This window comes from Parasteatoda tepidariorum, chromosome 11, assembly GCF_982258835.1.
Source record: "Parasteatoda tepidariorum strain Cologne lab strain chromosome 11, Ptep-v5.0, whole genome shotgun sequence".
Lineage (NCBI taxonomy): Eukaryota > Metazoa > Arthropoda > Arachnida > Araneae > Theridiidae > Parasteatoda > Parasteatoda tepidariorum.
In genome coordinates, this window is record NC_141765.1 from 11,453,903 (window position 1) to 11,478,699 (window position 24,797).

The 24,797-nt window shown below is 27.4% G+C and overlaps 1 protein-coding gene across 1 annotated transcript; it reads left to right on the top strand.

The window, feature by feature from the left end:
- Positions 1-839: 839 nt before the first annotated feature.
- LOC107452114 (uncharacterized) lies at positions 840-19,723 on the top strand. Its single transcript, XM_016068425.4, has 5 exons — positions 840-981; positions 5,752-5,816; positions 14,176-14,332; positions 16,663-16,772; positions 19,384-19,723. The coding sequence occupies exons 1-5, from the start codon at positions 909-911 to the stop codon at positions 19,513-19,515; spliced, it is 537 nt and encodes a 178-aa protein (XP_015923911.1). The 5' UTR covers positions 840-908; the 3' UTR covers positions 19,516-19,723.
- Positions 19,724-24,797: the final 5,074 nt, after the last annotated feature.

Below are 24,797 nucleotides of genomic sequence, written 5' to 3' on the forward strand. Positions count from 1 at the left end.
GGGAGCTAAATCCGTGAAACTGAATCTAGGTTAAAACTTGAATTTATTAATTTAATTTAGATGTAAAAATCTGCTTATCGTAACGAACAAATAATAATAGAGTTCCCACCCTAGTATAACTTCTTGACTTTGATAAAATTTTATTGTTTTGAAAATCATCAAAGGGCTTAAATAAGCTAGGCATTAGGTGGGACTCTCCGCCTCTCCCCTTGGCTACGGGGTTGTATTATGAAAAGGCTGAACTGTTTGAAAGAATTCTGATACTGCTTCCTTGTTGAAAAATTGCACTTAGAGAAAAAAAAATTGCTTTATTGAAATGCTCTTAAAATTTTCTCATTACTATTATCCATTTAAAAAAATAGTAATAAGCAATATATAAGCAATAATCAAATTCCTGTTTTTATGACAAGTACAGAGTTTTTTTCACGTCAAAAAATGATTATTAAGAACATACTTTCAGTACTGATAGGTAAAAAAAATCAAAAAAATCGTTGTTTTATTAATTATTTTGCACTAAATTCTTGTTTAATGTATCAAGATAAAAAAATAAATAAAAGTTTTTATTTTAATCAGTTTACGAATAAAAAAATGATTCGATTAAAGTTAATTCAAGTTAAAGTTAGAACTAGACAGGTAGATCACGAATACTTTTTATAGTAGGAGAGTCAGGTGGTTGAAGGAAAAACAAATTATCTGGAATGAATCTGAAATCGAAGTTTTAGATAATTTGCAATGCACTTTGCAATTGTTTTAACAAATATAAATATTAATTGGATATATTCATTAGGATAATTTTTCACCAAAAGGCGTGAAATGGTCATTAGTATTTCACACCATAAACTTGGTTAGTGCGCGTGCGCGGTCACCTTAGCACGTTGTTTTCATCCCTTCGGAAGCAATTCGATCGGATGCTCTGCAGAGAAATTCTCATCAGGGGCAGAATGATTTGCTTTGTTCTATGGTTACTTTTAGATGGAATAGGTAAGAGACGTAATTTCTTTAAGTCATAGGCAAATTTTGAAATAAAAATTAAAATATTGTGTTATTAAGCGATATACAAAATATACTGTCTCAAAATTTTTTTAAACTCCCGGCTGAAAAACATTTGTTTTCATAGCCATGATTTTTTTTTAAAAATTAATTATCCCTAACGTATAATTTTCATTAAATTACTAACTTATATTTGCACGTTAATATTAAAAATATTCATGAATTTTCTATTTAATAGTTTTTAGATTACAATATCTCATTCATATTAAAAAGTGCATTTTATTTCAAAAACACAATAGTTCACGAAATAAATTCATTGTTTTGCTTAGTTAAATATGGCAAATCATTCCAAAGATTATATTGTAATATTGTAATGTACAGAACAAATTGTATAATGTTTATATTAATCGAAAAAGCAATAAATTCTTAAACGCATATATATATATATATATATATATATATATATATATATATATATATATATATATATATATATATATATATATATATATATATATATACAAAAAGAAGAAGAAAAAAAAAACACGAAAATTAAGAAAAACAATAATTTTTTTTTTATTATTAATTTTCCTTTTCCATCTCTTTTCAGTAATTTTTTCCATGTTTTCTCTACATTTCGAACTTCATTCTATCTATCTATCTATCTATCTATCTATCTATCTATCTATCTATCTATCTATCTATCTATCTATATATATATATATATATATATATATATATATATATATATATATATATATATATATATATATATATATATATATATATATATATATATATATATATATATATATTCTAGTACATATTAACCTCAGCAATAATTATATACTTTTCAACAAATTAATGGAATTCCCATGGGTAATAATTTTAGTACTAACATCTGCAGTATTTTTCTTTTTCTACAAGAATATAGGTTTGTTAAATCATTTGTTAATCTTCTAATTAATTCCTTCTTTCCCAGATTAATTGATGATCTGTTAGTTATTAATTTTAACGATTTCGATATTCTAGCCAAATAAATTTATCCAAATGAATTAATTCATAATTAAACAAATAATAGTAATTCTTCAGCAATTCTTTTAGATTTAACTCTTAATATTAATGAAGATTAAAAAAAATTACGTTTAAACTTTTTGACAAAAAAAAAAAATATGATTTTAACTTTCCAATTAAAAAGTGCATTGATTTTACCTCTAACTTAGCCAATAAGGTTTTCTAATATTATTACCTATCAAATTCATAGATTTTACAGAAATAATTCTAACTACTACGAGTTTTTAAATGATACTGATAAATATAAAAACGATTGAATTAATAGCCATTTTCCTAGTTCATTTCTTAAATTAACTATTTTAAAAAATTTTTTACATTAATTTTTGCTTTTTATTTTTTTTTCTGCATTTAGAATGAGCTCTGATTTTTTTTAAGGCAGGAACTAACTATAAACTATTCCTAAAGTCACTGGACGGAATAGTTTGGATGTATGACCTTTTATACTGGATTAGTCAAATACTTTTTTAAGTAACTTCTTAATAATTTGTAGCCTCTTAAAATAACTTTAATTATTTTAATTGTCGAGCATAATAAACAGTTTATTATTATAATTTTATTTATTTTTATTATTATTATTAATATTTTTTTGTAAGAATGGAATGGGCTCTGGTTTATAAACAACCAACTCCGATGAATGCAGTTGATACGTGTAGTATTCTAAAATTATTATTGAATTAAATATCGCATTAAATTATACCAATAGATGCGTCTTGAGGAAGGCTGTTGGTTTTTTCCCATTTATAGTTTTCTTTTTTATGTTATTTTGTGTCTATATATATATATACACACACGGATATATATATATATATATATATATATATATATATATATATATATATATATATATATATATATATATATATATATATATATATATATATATATATATATATATATATATATATATATATATATATACATAAACTTTACAATTTTTAAATTTAAAAATATAGTTGTTTTTAAAAAATATGTCACATAAGATGATCGAACTTATCGACTTATCAGTTTTTCAATGGGCATAAAATAAATCAAAAGCAAGGTTAAATTTTAAATCAAAATTGAATTTATCAACAGTAATGAAATATTACACAATTTATATTTTGTCATGTGAAGGAAGCCGAAAGGTTCAATCATTGTTTGCAATACATTTTCTGAAACATATATTTTTGAAATATGCCAATTTAAGATTTTTTTATTGTGGTTCAATGTACCTTGAATTTTACCAAAATTTAGGAAAGGAAATGAAGCAAATAATGAGCATAAAATAAATTGTATTGTTATATATCTCAAGTGTGCATTATTTAAATAAAATTTTATGGAATGGTAAGTAGTGTGCATTACTTAAATAAAATTTTAAGAATGTCTTAGAGGGCAAGGTATTATAAGGAATAATAATAAAATTCTGTGTTTACATGTTTCAAAAATATATGTTTTGAAAAACTTGCAGCGATATTTAATCATACTTGCTGGTGTTCTTGATTAACATCAAATAAGTTCATAGCAATAAAATTTTAGGAAGTGTTTTAAAATATTTGAAAAGTTATTTTAAGCGTGAAAAAATAGTTTAAAATTCTTATTTAATAAATATTTCTGTTAAAATAATTTGTTTTGACTCTTATGTTTGGACATACATCAGAACACTGGATCTTTATTTCCAAAACTTTCTCACGTAGCAAATTTTTTAGGGCTGCCATCTGTTAAAAATATTATTTAAATAATTGTAATTAGAAACTTTATCTCCTTTTTTTTGAACAAATGGGTATTTAAAATAAATAAAGGTCTATATAGAAACCTTTTAAAAAAATTTATGCCAAATCCTTAAAACTAGACAGAAATGTAAATTTAGTTTGAAAATTTGATTGCCAATTAATATTAAATTTAATCGTTGAGAGAGCTTCAGTTTTAGACTTGTGTTATGATCTCACTTTTTGAGAACTGAGCTAAGCAATATTTTGGCAGGTTTTCAGAGGTATGCATAGGGGAAACAACTTAAATCTGATATTATTTTTTCAAATAATTTTATTATTTTAAGTAATTCTATTATTATTGTACTATTATTCGTTATGAAAACTATTATTCTTTAAATCTATTACTATTATTTTTGTTGCTTAAAGGAATGGTATGACAGGTGGTTTAACATGTGTCTTTAGGAAAATATTTTTTAAAGAATAAAATATTTCTTCCAAACAAATTTAGAAATATAGTTCCATTTCATTAAAATTTGAATAGTTATTTCATATTAAAAAATGAAGGCAATCAAATTGGTTTTTCATTCTGGCTTCTTCACAAGCAATTCAATAGACTTTAGATAGCGCGTTTTTTCTTATTTAAATATTAATTTTAAAATCAAGTGTGTGTACTTTTTATAACATTTTTTGACAAGGATAAACTGCATATTAAGGTCAGTGATTGAAATTAAATTGGCATTTTTTGTGATTATGGACTAGAGGCATCAAATCGAAAAGTTACCCTGAGCTCTGCATGTCTCTGTAGAGAATTCTTACAATATTCTAGCATATTTATAGCATTTTAAGCCGGGTAATTTTAAGTGCGATAAGTTTTTAGCGAAAAAAATTTTAAAGACATAAAAAATATATAACAATTTTGATTTCGAAAAGCTTTGCATATTATTGATACGCCTTTGTGCTTGGTAAATAAGTTAATAAAAATGATACAGTTTGGCGTATTTTTTTTATGCTGCGCATAATATGTAGTTACCATTTACTCAGAATATAACGACTTTTTTTCAAAATTTCAATCATTTCGAAAAATATTAAAAAGTTAATAAATGGCAAATATGTAACTTACATTAACGTAATGCATAGTGCGTCAAAGGATCACCCTAGATAAAGTTTGATCTAATGATCTGATCTTCACGTTCTAGGACTTAATCTTAATAGTTCGAAGAGGTGACTTCAAATATGTTAACTAGTTAGTGTAGACGATATTTTAAGTTAAGAAATCAGTCACAAAAGCGTACTTTCTTTGAATAAACATACATTTTTACATACAGATGCAATATGGGAAATGTAGTCCTCATAGTTACGCCAGGAGAGCGATCCAAATTTTGGACTCTTTAATGCCCATTTTAATTTTTGCGTATTTCGCCATATCTCGTGAACTTTTTAAGCGAATTGAAAAGTTTTTGCACAGAGGAATAAAATTCGCTTATCGAAAGATAATTCCATGCAAGAAATAAATTTTAGCGAATATTCATTATTTTATTTAATACTTGTCGAAAAAATTTTGAATTGTAAAGCATACAAATTTTTACGTCATTTTAAGGTATGTAATTTTACATGGCAAAATACAAAATTTGAGCGAAATCAATTGCATAGTTCCTGAAAAATTACATTTTAAATATACGAATTTTTTACACTGTATATCAAACACATATATATTGAATAGACCCATGAAAATAATTTTAAGATCAGTTTTCTGGATATTGCAAGATTTTTCAACAGGAATTTCACTAAATTTTCTTAAGCTATGTAAAAATAGTTCCAATATTTGTTCCAGTACTTACTTCAATCAGCATGAAGTAATTTTGAATGTATCCCCTTGTAAAACATTCAGAGAAATGTTTTGTTTCTTGATTTGCATCATGTATTTTTTTCTGCTCCTTAAATAATAATTTTTGCTTTGAATATTATAGTAAAAAAGTTAAACAGAAATTTTCTTTTATAGGGCTATGCTTTTTAAACTCAGCTGTAGGACAGTCTAATAATCTAGATGCTTATAAGGAATATAAGGTAGTACAAACACTTTCTTTTTTCTTCGAATTTTATAAATTGGATTGCACTAAAAAAAAATCAATGCTTCATTAAATTACAGTGACTACCACTTAGAAGTCAAAAAACAACAACTTCACGATGCTTTAACGTTTGTTTAATTTTAAAATACAAAAATGTAAACTTTGTGTACAATTAAAAAAAATTTCCTGAATAACTTATGCTCTAATGATCGGAATTGTACCCATTTGATTGGCTTAAAGAGTTGACCTAAAATATGCTTAATATTTAATGATAACTGCCAATTAAATAAACCAGACACGTATTTTCTCTGAATAAACATACACTGAGAAAACAAAATACTATCAAAACTACCAGAATATGATCAAATTTACCGTGTTCCTGTCTCTATGGAAATATTAAAAATCGCAGTAATTTTTAAAGAAGCGCTTTGGTAATGAGTTTGGCAAATTTAATAATAAAAGATGGTATAATTTTATCACATATAAATGTGATAAAACTTCGAAAAAGTGGTAAAATTTTAAATTTCATCATGATCAAATTTCATGGCATGAAACTATTTATTCAATTAAACTTACTTTTTAGTTTGTATTTTTTTCTAAGTATGTGGTAATGAGAACTATAATTTTTAAAACTGGAATGCCCGTTAAACCATTACCGCTTGAACGGTAACGGTTTATGCTCTTCGGTACGCCTGAATGGTAACGGTAAAGTTACTTAATGAATGGTTTAAATGCCGTATATTTTTGTTTTATAAACCAGAATTATTGTTATTTTTTACCAGAAATGTCATTACTATACAGTACGGTAATTTCAGTAGAATTTGTATTCTTCATGAACCTTTTTTAAGTATATTCTTGATCATAAAAATAAAGGGAGTTATCACAATCCGGAAAATATGGTCTCAATAGACTTCGACTTCTGGAATATCGAAGGTTATGGTTCCTTTCTCTTTTTGCTTATTTAGCCATATTACAAGAACATTTTAAGCCGATTGAAAATTCTTTACATACATGTATAAAAATCATTTGTCCACAGATGAGGAAGTTAATTTTTAATAATCACTAATTAATTTTTAACAATTCATTTAATAATGGTGGAAACATTTTTGAATACACGGTATATAAATTTGCACAATATTTTATTCTTTATGGTTTTAAATATCAAAATCCAAAATTCGAAAGATTTTGGTTGAAAATTTCAGAAACAGGAAAAGTTAAAAATCCAGCCTTTGTGAAATTTGTAACTCATAACTGTTTGACCGATTAATAGAACGTGAGCTATTCAGGGTGATAATTTTTCTTTTGCTTACTTTGTGTTAATTGCTGTGTTAAGTGCAGACAAACTATGAGTTACTCATAAAAATAAATTACGAAATCTTTCTGTTTCTTAATTTAATCATCATTTAGGCAAACTGTAAAGCATATTTTCTAAAATTTAATACAAAATACTTTTAACTTAGTTAATGAAAATAAAAGAAAAAATTTATTTTTCTTGTACCTTTAGTCATATTATGCATCAAAATTATGTTAAAAATACAAAAAACGACTTCTATTCAGTGAAGGAACAGGCATGTTTCTTCACTGGATATTGATTTCCCAGTGAATGAACATTAGGTGTGAAATATGATTTTACATGGCTCTAAATTAATTAGTAGTTCTGCGTTATCGAGGCCACCCGAAATTCTGTTAAATGTTATATGAATGACTCCTAAAATAAATGTTAATTTAATTGCTTAATTTAGGGAAAGAATTATTATCATAATTTATTTATCTTTATAAATGTAGTAGTTAGTTCCATCATACGTTAGACAGCTCAATAAACTATGTTTACTAATCGAAATCGAAATAAATATAATAATAAAAACTGGAATAGAACATTTCTTTGCTGGCTTTTGCGCCAATAATTAACTAAATTATTATCATAATGCAGTCTTTAACGTCATTACGAAAACGGGTAGGAAACATTCATTTAAAGACAGACATCCAGGTGAAAAATGGGTGAAGTTTTTTTTAAGTTAACATCCACTGAAAACTCAATGCAATGCGAAGATAATTTCAAAAGGCAAAACTTCCTTTTCAGAGAATAATATTCGAGAGTGGTTTAAAGAATTTTAGAGGAATCTTAAGGAGGGAAATAGACTTGCCATCTTCTTAGAATGTGATCCCATCTGCAATACGAAACAGGGGTTGAATACTGCTCTTAAACGGGAAAATTCTTTGGCCCTAAAAATTATAAGGTTTTAGATTTTATGGTTCCTAGGAATGAAAAAGAAAGAACAACAGTTTTGGCCAACATTTCAGCTAGTGGAAAAATAGTACCTCCATTGTTAGTTTTTCTTTTCTGAAGAATTCCTCAAGTATTACAGAATCAGTTCATGCTGTATATTTCATTGGAAAAAGTGATTCATGAAGTGAGTCAATGATCACAGCTACATTTTACGAATATATTGCAAATGCTTCTTTCTACTCATGGCTAATTGAAAATTCTATCAAATTCCTTATTTTGTTTCTTCTGGAGGGGCATAAATTTCATATCAATTTGAAACTGAGCAAGTTTTGTTTATCAGAACAACTTCTCTGGTTTAGCTTTCTGCCTAATTCTACTAGTGTATTCCAGCCTTGTGATGTAGGCATATTTCGAGCTTTTACAGCTTAAATGAAACTTCCGTTAGATCTTGAAAACAAAAGAGCAGTAAAACAATATGTAGTGGTAATTTTACACCCATTTTTAATAGGCTTTTGAGGCATCAACTGATGAAGTTAAAATGCTCTTATAAAATGTGGTATTTTCCCATTTGATGTTGAAAACGTTGACTTTAACAAATGCATGCAAGACAGACACAAAAAGTTAATGAGCAAGAAAGCTTATCAACATAACACATATTTCGATAAACGAGAACTTCGAGTAACGATGCTGTATTTCTTCATAATCTTGAGAAAGAAATCTCAAAAGATATGTTGCAAATTTTTAAAGGAACATTGACAGAAGAGTCTAATCTCCCAAATATCCAATAGCCTGTGCTTTTCTCAATATGGAAGAATTTATTGCAAAAAGAACATGTGGTTAAGTCAAATTTTGACACTGAGCTGAAACAACTAACACTGATAATGAATGTATCTTGAAAACTGATTTTGAGATTAGTCCTCTTGAGGCATTATTAGTTGCAAAAACAATTCATTCCATTATTAATCAGAGTCAGAAAAGGGTAAGTACTGCTGAAGACCCACTAGATATAAGTCAACGAGAGATGGATTTTCCTCAAATTTCGAAACACATTTTCCCCATCAATTATCCTGTGAGAAATTCTAGAATTGGTACTGGAAAATCAGAAGAAATTTCGAAGATACATTTACATTGGCCAAACATTGGGAAAAAAAGGAAGATCAAATCAACCCAGAAATAAATTACCTTTTGCATTAATTTCAGAAAAAGGACGAAAATTTAAAGACACTGAAAGAGCTGACAAAAAAGTTAAAGCAAGAAAGTATGATGAAGAGAAAAAAAAACTTAGAAGGATAAAAAAAAAGCTTCAGAAAATATGGGGTAAAAGATTAAACAAAAAGGCGATAAAATAATAATAATAAAACATTATAGGATTTCACAATGATAAGCATTAATGATTTAGAATCGATTATTAAACTGTGAGAAGGAAAATTAAAAACATTTTTTTTATTCTGTATTCAACAGCATTTTACTTTCCATTTCATGACTGAAAAAGTAAAATTTTCCACGTAAACTATGGTTATATGCTATAATTCCAAGAAAAATCTTGTTATTAGACATTTGTATGGCCTATGAATTCCTAAAGAGCATCAAACATTATCAAAATTAAGTGTTCATTCACTGGAAAATTTAGTGTTCATTCACTGGTAAGAACTGTTCCTTCACTTTGTTATCTTTCTACTTATTATTTGAACCACCAAAAGCTTAAAACAATATTATGTAAGTTCTCTATATATTTTTTACATAATTTGCATTTAATAACAAATATGTTGGCACTGTTATTTAGCTAAAATTTCAAATTTTTAAATTTTTATGATTTTTCTAAAGGCGAGCTAAGCTTAAGTGTTCCTTCACTGGCTAGTTTACCCTATCACCTAAAAAGTTTATTTGTGTAAGCCCTAACATTCTGCAGACTACTTCAAGCACCGTAATTTTAATTAACAGAATTGTAGTAAAACAATATAGGCAGTGAAAATCTTCAACTGAGCAGTGAAAATCTGCATAGCAGTAAAAATCCTTAACTTAAACTGTCTAATTTCATTAAAAATCAATTTTTTAAATATTTGTATTACTTTTGAAATATCGTCAATGAGCTAAAATAAATTGTGAACAAGTAAACTATTGAACAAAAATGTTGGACTGAGTAAAAAGTATGGTCAAGACTATCAAAATATGGTACAATTACTGGGAACTTACGAAATCTCGGTAATTTTTACTGACGTACTTTGGTAATGATTTTGGTAAAATTAATAACAAAATTACGGTTCGATTGTAAGTGATAAAATTTGGTAGTTGTGGTAAAATTTGGTAGTTTTATCATAAAGCCTTAGAGCATGGCATAAAAACCATTTATTTGGTTAAATTTACTTTTCAGTTTTGTATTTGTTACTAAATCTGTGGTAATAAGAACTATAATTTTGAAAACTTGAAATTTCGGTAAAAGCTGCCATATGAAAGGAAAAATTTCCAAATGATTGCCACCCACACGTCACAATCCGTTTATAGGACGGACCCATTCATACATCCATTCATTCATCCACTGATCGGAATTTTGACCAGAACCCGAGAACAATCAATCTCCAATTCAGTTCTTACAGAGGACTGATTTGTTATGGGAACATGGAGGACTTTGGGACCCAACATATTTAACGTGCACCAGTAACCATTTACTGCAGTCTTCGTCTAGTGGGGATCGAACTCACGATCCTTTATACATTGTTCCAAAGCCCTACCAACCAGGCTATCCAGGCTTTATGAATGATTTAAATACCGTATAATACGGTTTTATTACCCAAAATTATTTTTTTACCAGAAATGTCATTACTAAACAGTACTGTAATTTTACCAGATTTTTTTTTTATCACCGCGCGTGATTTGAATAAAAACATATATATTTCATACATACAAACAAAACATTAAAACATAATATATATTCTTTATAATATTTGCCATTTCATCGATAACTGTTTCTTCTATGTATGTACTTAAAAATTTTTGTGAATCAGATCAGATTTTCCATCATCCCACCAATTTGAAAGTTTTTGATTTGAATGTGATGAAGTAGCGCGTGCTTTAACTGTTTAAAATTTGTTAATTTTTGGAATATAAATATGATATATAGGATTTTTTTTAGTATTTTGACTATCGAATTCATCAATAAAAAATCGTTATTTTTTAGCCTTTGCCTTTAAAAAAATTACCCGTGGTATTACGTTAGTTCGATTATTAGTCCAATTACCTTATTTGCTAGTATTCTTTGATATAAGATTATTCGTAAAGGCTAAATCCAGACAGTTTTTTGTTTTGAGCTAAGAATACTGAACAGTATTACACAGTATTGAGCGATAACACAGAATTGTCGTAGTTCATATACGTCGCACTGGAGGTACACAATGGGCCGTTGGCGGTGATCTGAAAAACATCCATAAGGATGATCCAAAGACCTGCCATCACAATTTTGATCCTCTGCAGAGGGGATAGCTCCCCTACTTTGGTAGCCCGACGACCTGAGCTCGAAGTTGAGCACTGTACTGTAGAACAGTTTAACGAGGATCAATACCACACATCCTCGGGCCCTTTGCTGATTGATCCAAGTGGTTACCCATCCGCACACTGACCGTAACTAGTAATGCTTGACTTCGGTGGTCTGTCGATAACACAGTATACAAGAAATGATTTGAATTAAGTATTCTTTGTAATTTTAGATGCTGAGGAATACAAAAAATTTTCATCTTATATTTATATGGACAAAATACATTTTATTTACGCATTATATTATTTATATATATATGTTTTTTTTAAAAAAATGCAGGATTTATTCCATTTTGCATCGAACATTTTGCCATTGTACGTTTTTAGAATGTTTTGGAAGCGTTAAAATTAGACCATTTGATTTCTTCCTGCTTTTTACTGTTATCACCCAGTAGCTGTAATAACACATATAATTTTAGAATTTATTTAAATTCAGTTATTGCTTTTTTGATACAGAATTCGGTATTTTATGGGTACCTATTAAAAATTTGAAAAAAATGTCTAACTGTAATAAATTTTATTTTTTATTCCTTGTAAAATGCTTTTTAGAATTATGGATTTCACTGGCATAAATATGTAATGGTTTATCTAAAAAAAGGTATTCATGAGGGAAGATATTCATTTATCATTTTTATTATGTTTTATTTTATTTAGAAGGAGAGGAGTTTTTCCGGAAAATTACATGTCAAAAATTGAAATAATCTCTTCTAGTCAGTTTTGAATCGAGATATCTTTAAAAGCTTTCCTTTACTTCCAAACTTATATTCTTATATGACCTGAGGGTGCACACAAAAGAGGAAAACTTTCAGATAATTGAGTAGAAGGCTTTGATCGTTATTATGAATTATAAATTTTGGAAAAAATACATCATTACTGACATTTCAGCTATATTGAAAGATTATACTTATTAAATTTATACAACGAGAAAAAAAAGTATGGTCAGAACTACCAGAATGTGGTACTATTTACTGTGTTTGGTGGAGATATCAAAAATCTTGTTCATTTTTACCGAAACGCTTGGGTAATGATTTTGGTAAAATTAACAATTAAATATGGTTTTATAATCTGTGGTAAGATTTGGTAAATGTGGTAAAATTTGGCATGAAACCTTATCAAACCTTAGAGCAAGACACAAAAACCATATATTCAGTTAAAGTTGCTTTTCAATTTCGTATTTTGTTAATTAAATATGTTGCAATAAGAACTTTAATTTTGAAAACTGGAATTTCTGATTAACCGTTACCATATGAAAGGAAAAACTACCAAATGAAGGGTTTAGATACTCTATATTTTGGCTTAATTAACCAGATTTTTTTTTTACCAGAACAGTCTTTACCCTGCTGTATGGCATTTTTACCAGAATCTTTTTGTCGTGTGAAAAAACTCTGCAAAGAAAAAAAATTAACTGAAAATGGATTTTTTTTCCTTTTTTTAAATTCTATATAAACTTCACCTTAAATATAAAGTGAACGTTTAATTAACGGCAAAAATAGTGCACTTTATTTCCGCAAATTAATGGGTCATTTTTATTTTCTTGCATTATGTTTAAGAAAATAAAATACCAGGAATGTTATAGATCATTGAAATTGAAGCAAATATGACTAAGAAATTAATTATAATTATTACTCAAAATAATACTATTACCGTTAGTTTTTCGCAAAATAATTTTATAAGCAAATTTTTACGCATCTTACAAAAAAAAAAACTTACAAAAAAATGACACAAAAAGAATATGCATTGAAAAAAATACATTTTTATCTGTAATTTTAATCACTGCATCAAAAAGAAGGTAACAATGTATCCAAATATTATTTTTACATTAAGTGCATCTAAATTAAAAGTAATGGCTTTTTAATAAAAGAGAACAATTTTGGTCAGCAATGAACAAAAATTACATGCAAAAGTGCAGTAAGTACCAAGAAGAAAAGTAATATTTTTAAAAGAATACGTACATGACTAAACATGCAAAGTAAAATTAATATAATTTAGTGAGAAAATTGTTATATATTAAACAGCTTCACTTATTTTACAAGTTTTTGCATTGGGTTGAACATATTTCACAAAGCAAGTTAATTCTTAATTTTCAGAGAATGTAAACTGAACAAAAAATGAAAATAACACAACATAATAACTTGGCAGACCGTTTCAGTATTTCGTATTAATTATTCCTGCTTGTAGTACAGCAGAGAAACACAAACAGAAATGTGTAAATTTTATATAAATGAAAAAAGTTACAATCGTAAAAAAACTGAAATTGACGAAAGTGGTATTTTATGAAAAAAATAGGGGTACACCGTCCTCCTCCTACTCCTATTACTATAATACATCCTTGAAAAAAGCGCTAACTAACTGATCACTTTTACACTTCATACATATTTGTCTAACCATTAAAATGCTAGACTAAATGAAAATTTGCATTTTCTTTACATATTTTTGTCCCTCTATATTTGTAGTCAAAATGAAAAGGATTTCATTTAAATTTTTTATACGAAAGAAAACCTCATGATTTTCCTTATTTTTTTAATAAAATATTTTGCTAAGAAATTAGAAAATTTTGCTACAAATTACATTATTTATTAAAACAAAATGCTTTTTTATTTAGTGGTGGATTCATTCTCATTTAACTTTTCCGGAAGAAATTAACAGAAGAAACAAGAGATTAATAATTTCCCGTCCTGATGTGATACCATCTTCGAATAATCCTAAAATATTTGAAGTTTCCACTGATCCATCTTATTCTATAGGAACTAGAAAAAGAGGTAAGATAAGTATTTACAGTATGGGGGAGAGGTTTGTTCAATTGGATCATTTATTTAGCTTATGAGAATCCTATTTCAGTATGGTATCAAACAGAATCACTTTTTATTTCTGTCGATCAATTAATTTGCTAGGCTCTTCTCTCCTGCTCTATTTCACATTATTACAAAAGTTAAATTCTTTGTGTTCTTAGATTAATATATTAAAGATAGTTTAGATTTAAATCTTTCTTTTTTTACAATAATTTTGTTTTAAGGGAAAGAGTTGCAGTATGAAAAAATAACAATGCCTTTCAAAGTTCCGTGGATAATAAAAAGGAAAAAGAGAATTATTTTAGGAAAAATCAGCTTACTGAATTAAACTTAACTAATTTAAGTTCAGATTTGTTGTTTTTTATCTTTTGTTATCATGCCAGATTAACTATTCGATATTTCTTAGACATGGTAATTGCCTGTAAAATTTTTTAGACGCAAATGTTGTCTGTAACATTTTTTTGGATGTTTAATTATTGCTGTTACAAAGTTTCATAATTCTTTTAATTCTAGTTGGTCAAAATTCCTTCATAGTTAGTCTAACGCTCTTAACAATCACTTATAAAAAAGCTCATTTAAATTTTAAGCAAAAGATAGTATTGTTAAAAACAGATGACAACAGATTTTCTTGTTCTAAATTTTCTTGTGTTCAGGAAAGAAAGAGATTGCTTTTGAAGAATACGGGTCAAACCTTATACATTTATGCAATATCATTTAAAAAATATTTTCTGAATTAAGAACTTTCTGACTTTCTTTGAGAAACATACCATATTTCCTTACCTAATTTGTATTCCTGAACATATAAATTTTTTAAGCAGTTGCATTCACAAAAATATGGTTGAATATATACTGCCGTGCAACTGAAAAAAAAAAAAAAAACAACGCAAGTGCTTCGCAATAGATTTCGAAACGTGTCTTGACAACTGTTTTCCTTCTATTGCCCATGCTATGAAAGCAAAAATAGATATTCAGAGAACTGATAGAACATAATTTATTTTCGAAAAATAAATGTTTTGCAATATGTGAGCTTATCATACATAGAAGCCATATATATAAAAATCTAAATTTTTAATTTTTTGTCACGTTGATTTTTCCATTGTACGGCAGTATAGTTAAGTCAGGAGAGTGGTCTAAGTTATGGGCATCTTAATTCTGTTTTTAGTTTTATCTCTAAAATTTGTTTTATAAATGGAAAAATTTCATACATAGTTATAACAAGTTATCCAAGTTTAATTTCATGCAAAATATTATCTTTTTAACAATAATTGCTTCTAATTATAATTTATTTTTTTGGATTGGTTCAGTTAACTAAAAAAACAAAGCTTTGCTGAAATTTATTCAAAAAATTTTAAGTGAAATTTATTAAACATAATTAAAAATGAAGATAAAAATAATGTGTAGCCTTACATTTAATAGTGAATCTGATTATTGTGTATGAGATATTGATTAATAATAACGAAACTTTCAACTAAAAATTTATTTATTTTTTCTCCATGAAAGTTGGCAATGATCTAAATATGGCAGAGTTAGGTTATATTTAATTATATTTAATTTAATTAAAAATTGAGTAAGGTTACATTTGAATTTAAAAACGCCTGAAAATATATTTATGAACTTCTGAAACTATTAAATTATCCCCATGCGATAACTCTTTTTTAGAATATGAATATGATATATGAATATGATATATGAATATGATATATGAATATGATATATGAATATGATATATGAATATGATATATGAATATGATATATGAATATGATATATGAATATGATATATGAATATGATATATGAATATGATATATGAATATGATATATGAATATGATATATGAATATGATATATGAATATGATATATGAATATGATATATGAATATGATATATGAATATGATATATGAATATGATATATGAATATGCAATTTAAACACAGTTGAAATCCATATATTCTTGAGGGAAAACTGTTGTTTTTTAAGAATTCTCTGTACAACAAAAGTATTTTTTGATAGCTCCAGTTATAAAATAACACAAATGACAAACACTATTGACACGAATTTTAATTTTTAAATTTGATTGTTCCAATTGTGTAAGAACACAAATGATACACCAATGAGAATTTTTTTTCCTGATTGATTTAATTGTGCAATTGTGCTATTGACACAAATTTTAATCTTTCATAATTTCTTATTTAAAAAAAAATTGAAACATAAATTCTGTCAAAATGTTTCAGTTTTGACTGAATTTATTATACGAAATAGGTTTATTGGATGTGCTTTGATTGTATTTCTTTTATCGTTTTAGGTTCGAAGAAGAAGAGCTTAAATGGTACAGCAACAAATTCTTCTAAAATTTATTCAGTTGGCGTTAAAAAGAAATTCAAAAAACAGGGAAAAATGAAGAAAACTGATACAGTAAGATGCTGTTTCTCATTTAATAAAATTAAATTTCTAGAAATCGTATAATTCAAAGATTTAAAACATCTAATCAGTAAAAGACTTCACAAAAGAATTTTTCAAACTTAGATTTCAATAGAAACTATATACATTTACTAATATACTAAATATGAAAGTCGTATATAATATTATTAGGTATACTTATTATTTATACTTAGTTCTACACTTTATACTATAAAAATTGTACCTTATTATTTTAAAAATTAAAATAATTGAAATATTTTGTTTAGAAATCTTCGCTACTTTCAGCACCATTTTGAATATATAAAGATTGAAATAACTTCAATACTTGCAAATTTTTTTCATAACTTAACAAAAAAAATAAAAAAATTCACTTCTTGTTAAGCAAATTGATTCAAATGTGTATTAATAAATGAGAAGAAGAATCACTTTGGAATATTTTGATACTCACAACATTACAAGATTTTACCGGATTTAAACTATGTAATTTGAAATTCCAAATTCTAAATTTTAAGCGAAATCGGTTGAAAAGTTTCTAAGTAATAGAATTTGCAAAATTTTTATTTTAAAGCTTTTACTTCCCAAAAATATTTCAGCCAATTTCGCTGAAAATTTGATTTTGTCATTTAAAATAATAAATTTTGAAATGGCGTTAAATTTTGCACAACTGTACAACGTAGAATTAAAAATATTTTTAATTTTTGTGAAATATAACAATTAAAATAATAAATAATCCCAAAAATTATTTTTTCCTGTTTTTTTTCCTCTTTTTTGGCATTTGCTTTTTTTGAATCTCTAAATGGTTTTAAGAGCTATATCGAAATGCTGAAAAAGTCAGATTAACTTATGAGGTTCAAACAGTCGAACGCTTATTACTGTTTTGAGCAGTTAGAAATTTTTGGAAAAAATGGTTAAATAATATGTAATATATAATGGTTAAATATTATGTAAATGTATATGTAATGTATGATGTAATATGTAAAGATTAAATATTATGTAAATATTATTTTACCATATTCAATCAAAACAGCCAAATAGCCATAAAAATATAGTTTAAAACCGTTAATAGTTTTTTTTTATTGTTTTCGTCAATTGCGATTAAGCAACTCTAATTTTATCAGTGTCAAGTAAGTCCACACCCATTGAGAATCAAGTGCACATTCTTCAAAAGCTGGAAGCTAAGCTATGCGATCGGGATTATGAATTTATATTTTTATTTTCCATCATCGAATACATGACACAACAGCGGATGCCTATTTATCCTATAGTAATAAATGATATAGTGGAAATAACAATCACTTATTTCCTTACAGCTGGAATCATACTTTAGTCAAGAGGGCAAATATGTTAATATCATAACCGGCTGTACATGATTCGAATTCCAGCGTTGACACAACAATATTTTTTCCATTCCTCCAACACATGAAGAATTTCCAGTGTCCTGCTCTCCCAAATTGCTGACCCTAAACAATTAGAATATGGAATTCTCATCCATGCATAGATGGTAGCACCAAAGAGCTGCTTAACACCAGAAGTCTAGTATTTTCCCTCTTCTCCGATAGAAGGCACTACAAAATAAACTAATTAAGCTACATTCCATGGCTCACGTGACAAAACACTACTCAACCACAACCTAACTCCAATCTCCATTACCTAACGAAAAGCTTAACATAACATAATTCCAATCTACAGTTAAATTTCTTTTTTAAGGTTTTGAAACTCTTCCAGTTCTAAATGGTCACAGAACCGTATAGCTTATTATCCACGGTTTTTTAAACATATTTTCGCAAATGGTTTCAAGTCTATAAGAGTAAAGAAATTTTCGTAATCGGGAATTTTACGGTAAATTTGATAGACAGACTACTGCAGATTATTTTACCATAATTTTAGAATGTAAATTCTCACATTGCATATATCCACAAACGAAGCGTCGCATAATATTATCTTATCAGTACGTTCCTTTGAGTAGTCTCTGTTTACCAAGTTATGATAATTTCAAAAAAATTCTTTGTTTTTGAAAACTTAATATTAATTACTCTCTCACATTGAGAATGTTTTAAATGAACATCATACTCAGTTATAGTTATAGTTTCATATTCAGTTATAGTTTTACATATATTTTCCACATTTATTTTATAAAATATTTGAAATTTATTCTTTTTGAATAAAACCAGTTTGTAAATCAATATAATAAAATATTACAATCTAAGAGACCATTATTGTAAGATTTATTACTTCAATTTCAAATCATGTTGTCTTAAAAGAAAGTTTCGCGTAATAATTGTGAATTTAAGAGCATAGATCAATTATGCCGCTGGCAATTTTGATAGTTACTTTTTGAGATTTTTTTAAAAAGTAAAACATCAAAACTATCGGGTATCATGAAATAACAAGGTGCTGCAAATTTATTCTTATATTTTTAGAGTTAATATTTCAATTTTAGTCCATTTTGGTTTAAGAGTTACTCAAGCATTGTTAACTCAATTATGTAGCTGACATGTATTGACTGAAATGTATTGTTGAAGTGAAGCACAATTACGCAACAAAATATCTACTCTATGAATTATTAATTGTTTAGTATTTTGCTGAATTTAGCTTCGTTTTCCAGATGTTTCTTCGTCAAGGGCAATCACCAAAGCGTCTACGTCAACATATGCAACATAAGAAGAAAGTAAAACAATTCTTACAGAAACGTATCCAAGAGCAAATTGAGCAGCGCAATCAAAACCCAAGTTATTAGTGTACCACACTTATTTGTATAACCTACTATCACAGCAACATTTGTTTTCAAGAGTTTTTTCACAAAAGACACTTGCAGTAGAACACTATTTGTACTTGTGAATTTAGAAATCATTCAAATCATCTGGTTGGAAATTATTGTGTCATAAATGCGTTGTGCGCATGAATTGTGTATCAATAGAGTAAAATAAAAAAAGATATAAAGAGTCTTTAATTGATTATTAATATTTATCGAATGTCTAGTAAAAAAATATTGAATAGCAACAACAAAAAAATTTAGAATATTTGTACATTTAGTTTAAGAAAATTACTTCTGTTTTCAGGTGTTGAAATTTTTTATTTATTTATAAGGATATTCAATAACTTTAAAAAAAAAACGTAGGTCATGTGATATATATTGCATTATAACCGTCGGGTTGAACAGGTGACGCAATTTTTGGATTTACGACAACTAATGTTCTATTCTGTAGACTTGTAATTTTGAACCCAATCCAGAAGACAAGGGATCTCTTGGATCTAGTATTGGGAGAAATCAGCTTTCGCGGATCAACTTTTTTGATGAAACTAACCCGCATTTGCGTTACTAAGAGAGGAGAATTACGAAAACTTCCCATGGTTAGCCTAACAGCAAGGAGACTCTAGCCCATGATCCGTCTACCACTGAAGATATTTTATGTTAGCACTGTGGTCGGTGTGAGCGGGATGCAAAATTCGTATTGACCAGCCATCCTTGGGATTCGACTCCTGTTCATCTAATTGGAAGATGAATGCTCTAAGCCGCCACGACAATCATGTGATATATGCTTTCATACCAATACTAAATAATTGCAAGAGAAAGACGGAGCGCAATGGATCAAATAACATTAATTGCCAGGAAACAGATGCAAGCTGAGAAAAAAATATGGTGAAAACTATCAGAATATGGTAAAATTTATCGACTTTTTGGCTCTATCGAAGCACCAAAAATTCGTTTTTTTTCTTCTTTTTTCTGAATTGCTTTGGTAATGATTTTAGAAAAACTGGTTGATGTCTATTGTCGAAATAGATAATAGTATACGTTAAATGTAGGCTATATATAAATTTTTAATCCGCCTCTTATCGTATTTTGCAAAATCATCGATTTTAGCGACACCTGTGATAACTAATATATATATAGAGTGACAAGGACAAACTAAATATTTTTTAAAAATATTTTATACATATTTCTTAGCATATGCATATGTTTTTCGAAATTTTGACACATATCCTTTGACTTGGTATTAGTATCAAAGTTGTCATTTGAACCAGAAAAAATATTAAACATAATTAAAGTGTCCACCAAATGATCCCCTCAAAACCAGCTATTAACCCTTTAATGGGCCTTTTATTTCTAGTAAAGGTAAATTAAAGTATTTTTGGAATTGAAATTGTTTTAAGAACAGTAATTGATATAAAAGAAAACTCATTTAGTTTATAAAAATGCCATTTTTTGGGTGGTAAATATATTTAACATGATCTATTAGGAACTTATTGACCTTTATTTTTCTTTAATTATAAAATAAATTCCTTAAATGCTACAAACTTCAAAAGGAATTATGTATTTTATAACTTTTACACGTTTTTTAAAAGTGACAAATGGTTACCAATTTTATTCAAACTCACTTCAAGAAAGCTGAAGCTATTGAAAAGCGGAAACCTGAATTAAAAGTGGTAAAACGTGGAGGTAAGTATACTTACCAAGGCCTTTAAAAGGGTTAATAATAATTAGAAAGCGATGGTGAGGAATGTCTATAACTGAAGTATACATTAAATGTAGAGTATACAGAATTTTTCAACCCACCTCATATCGTGTTTTGCAACATCATCGATTTTAGCGACACCTGTACTAAGTATTATATATAGAGTGACAATGACAAAATAAAAACCTTTTAAAAATATTTTATACACATTTCTTTGCATATGTATAAGTTTTTCGAAATTTTGACACCTATCCTTTGACTTAGTATTAGTATCAAAGTTGCTATTTGAAACAAAAAATTATTAAAAATTATTAAAGTGTCCACAAAATGATGCCCTCAAAACAATCTATTAATAATAATTAGAAGGCAAAGGTAAGGAATGCATATAACTGAAGTATACATTAAATGCAGGTTATACAAAATTTTTTAACCCACCTCATGTTGCATTTTGCAACATCGTAAAAAGGTGTAAACCTTTTTCTGCCGTGTAAAAACACTAAAGTTGTATAGTATCATCTGATAATTAAGATTTTACATAGAATCTTACAGTGCGTCTAATAATTTGGCCAGGGACTATATGCAGTTTGCAAATTATTCGAAATTCTTAAGATAATTTCATCAGATTACATATATAAAGTTTGCTTATAATTAACATTATACTTATTAAGAAAAAACCATTATCCCTATAAAGAGAGCTTTTTTGCATCTAAGTGCACGCTAAATGGATTCCAAGCTCTAAGCGCCAACGAATATCAACGTGGCGAACTCGTGAAACGACGTAGCTCGGCTTTCTTTTTGCTTATAAAAAGTAGCACGAATTAAATTTCTGCCGAGTTTAACTAAAAGCTTTTATATTGTTTTGAAAGCAAAATTATATAATTCGATAGCTAAATAAAACGGGACTATATGCAGTCGCGGATGGTTACTTGAATCCTATACCTCAATGGTCTCTTCTGAACTTGCAATTGAGTATAGTACAATAAACAATTTTGGTGCTTTGACAAACTCTTTCATTTTTTGGCAGCGAGATTTATTCACGAGAAGCATTTTTTGTTGTTTAGACTTTGAAGAAGGTTCTTGTTTAGGGAACTGAAATTATAGTATGTACATTATTAACGTTGTTTTTCACTTTAGTTCTCCCTATCCTTTTTTTTGAACGAAATTCATGTTCATTAATTTTCCGAGCTATTTCTATTTTTCTTATTAGACATCAAACTAATTCCTTAAATATCCTTTTTCAAAAACACAAAGCAAAAAAGATATTTTTTTAAAAAAAAAAATAGCTTGATTATTCCATTTAAAAAACATAATATTTATATTTACAATCAATTGTAGTTTTCAATAATACAGCTTAAATAAAATTCAACCATTTTTTAAAATTCAATTTCAAAAATAGTATGCTGTATCTTTCTGTTCTTTTTATTCATTCATTCTGCCAAAGCAAGGTAAGAAAGAGGAGAAAAGTCGTCTGAGAGATTACTCTTGAGAGTAAGGCCACGAATAAAAAAAATCTGCTGTCTTTTCGCTAGTCTTTCTGTTGATTACTTTTGAGTTTTAAATGTTTTTATTGAAATGAAATAGCTGTCTGTTATTTTATAGCTCTTTTATGCTGTCTACTGTCATTGCTTTAATTGAAATTTAACTCTTTGATTTTCATAAAACTAAATGATAGCTATTCTTTCTGAATAAGAAAAACTAAAATTTATTTTAAAATTTTTTTTGGCAATGACTCTGGATTAGAAGTAGATTCAGACGATAATTTTTTTTCATTGTGAAATAGAATTGTTCTTTCAAGGAAAATTGAACAATACTTTGAGAGGAACATGGAATAGGTTTTGTTTTAGTGCTATCAAAATTTAAGATATATTATGTTCTAAAAATGATTTTGAAAATAATTAGTCAAGGAAGAGGAAGGATTATTTTGAAATAACTATTTATGAATATCCAAAACAAAATTGTAGAACATTTGAAATATATTACTTTGCAAAATGTCATACTTATTGGTTTTAATTGTAATAAATCTGCACTACATCATATGATGGATACACACCAATTTGTTAAAAGTAAATCCACCAGCTATGTAAGTACCGTCATGTGGGGCTACTTTGCCGTCATGTGCAGCGGGGGCTACTTTGTGCACATTCGAATGTTGCACTTTTCAAGTGCTGCTATTCAGTATTATGTTTTTTTCACGTTAAAAATGTGTGGAATTTGAAGATAGAAGTCTCCTCTATTACTACAGACATTTTTTCGAATTTTAAAACAATCTCAGAGTGTGTTTTGTTTATCCAATGTCAACAACTTTCCGAGAACGTCCGACATCGAAAAGAGTGCGTGGAAACTTCAGCTGTGAAATGCAAAGGCGTTGATAAAACAATTGCCGTAAGTGCAAAATTTTTTATTTACATATTAATAAATGATTATATCATGTTAGCGTTAAAAAAGTTTGAAAATTAATAACAAATAAACTGAAAATGAAAAAAGAAATGCAGTGTGGGGCTACTTTGTGCAAAGTTTTATTCGTTTTTTTTTCGACAGAAAAATAGTCAGACGTTATAAAAAAAATACCTGGAACGAGAAACTACCGTGATTACACTTTAGAAAAGCTGCGACAATGCTTGCAAGCAGTTGCTGGTGGTATGTCGATTGCAGAGGCTTCTCGGAAGTACAAAATCCGCAGAAATACTATCTCTACTAAAATTTACAAGAAACACGTGAAACGTGCTAGTAAACTATTATTTTTCTTCTACAAAGATTTTTCAATGAATTAATCAAACGATTTAACACATAAAAATATATTTTATAGGACATCAGGAGATTTTGACAGAAACTGAAGAGCAAATTCTGTCATGTTCATTCAAACATGTTATGTTCAAATTTATCTATATTATAAATGTTAATGAATATGTAATAATTATTATTTTTGAAATTTCATCTATTTCAATGTTCAAAAATGCATATGGTTTCCTTTTGTTTAAACTCAAATGTTTTGAAATAAACATTCTTTTTAAGAACAAATTCTTTATAAAAAATGGTTTTTTTACGCTGAAAATTATTTTCAAAACATTATTTGTTTGTAAACAAAACATTATTGTAAACAAAATTACTTGTTTTTGTTATTAAAAATGTCAACAATTAACTTTTTTAACAATTTTATATCAATATTTTACTAAGAACATGATTATTAAACTGAATTCCTATCGCTGCACAAAGTAGCCCCACTTGGGGGCTACTTTGTGCAAGGTATGTTTTGACTTATTATTAGTAAATATTACACACAAATAATGCCAATATTGATCAAATTCACTCGTCTGAGTCCAGTTAAGAATATAATAACAATAAATTTTACTAAAGTTTGAATTAACATAGTTTTTTTACATGTCAAAGTTCAAAAACTGCGAAATCCTGCACAAAGTAGCCCCCACATGACGGTATGTATTATGCAAACTTTTAATACTTATATTATCATCATATGAAATAATTTACATTTATAAAATACATTCCTAAATAGTTTATGTTTATTGAGTGTCTTTGTCAAATGGATCTGTCTGGGATCGCCTCCAAT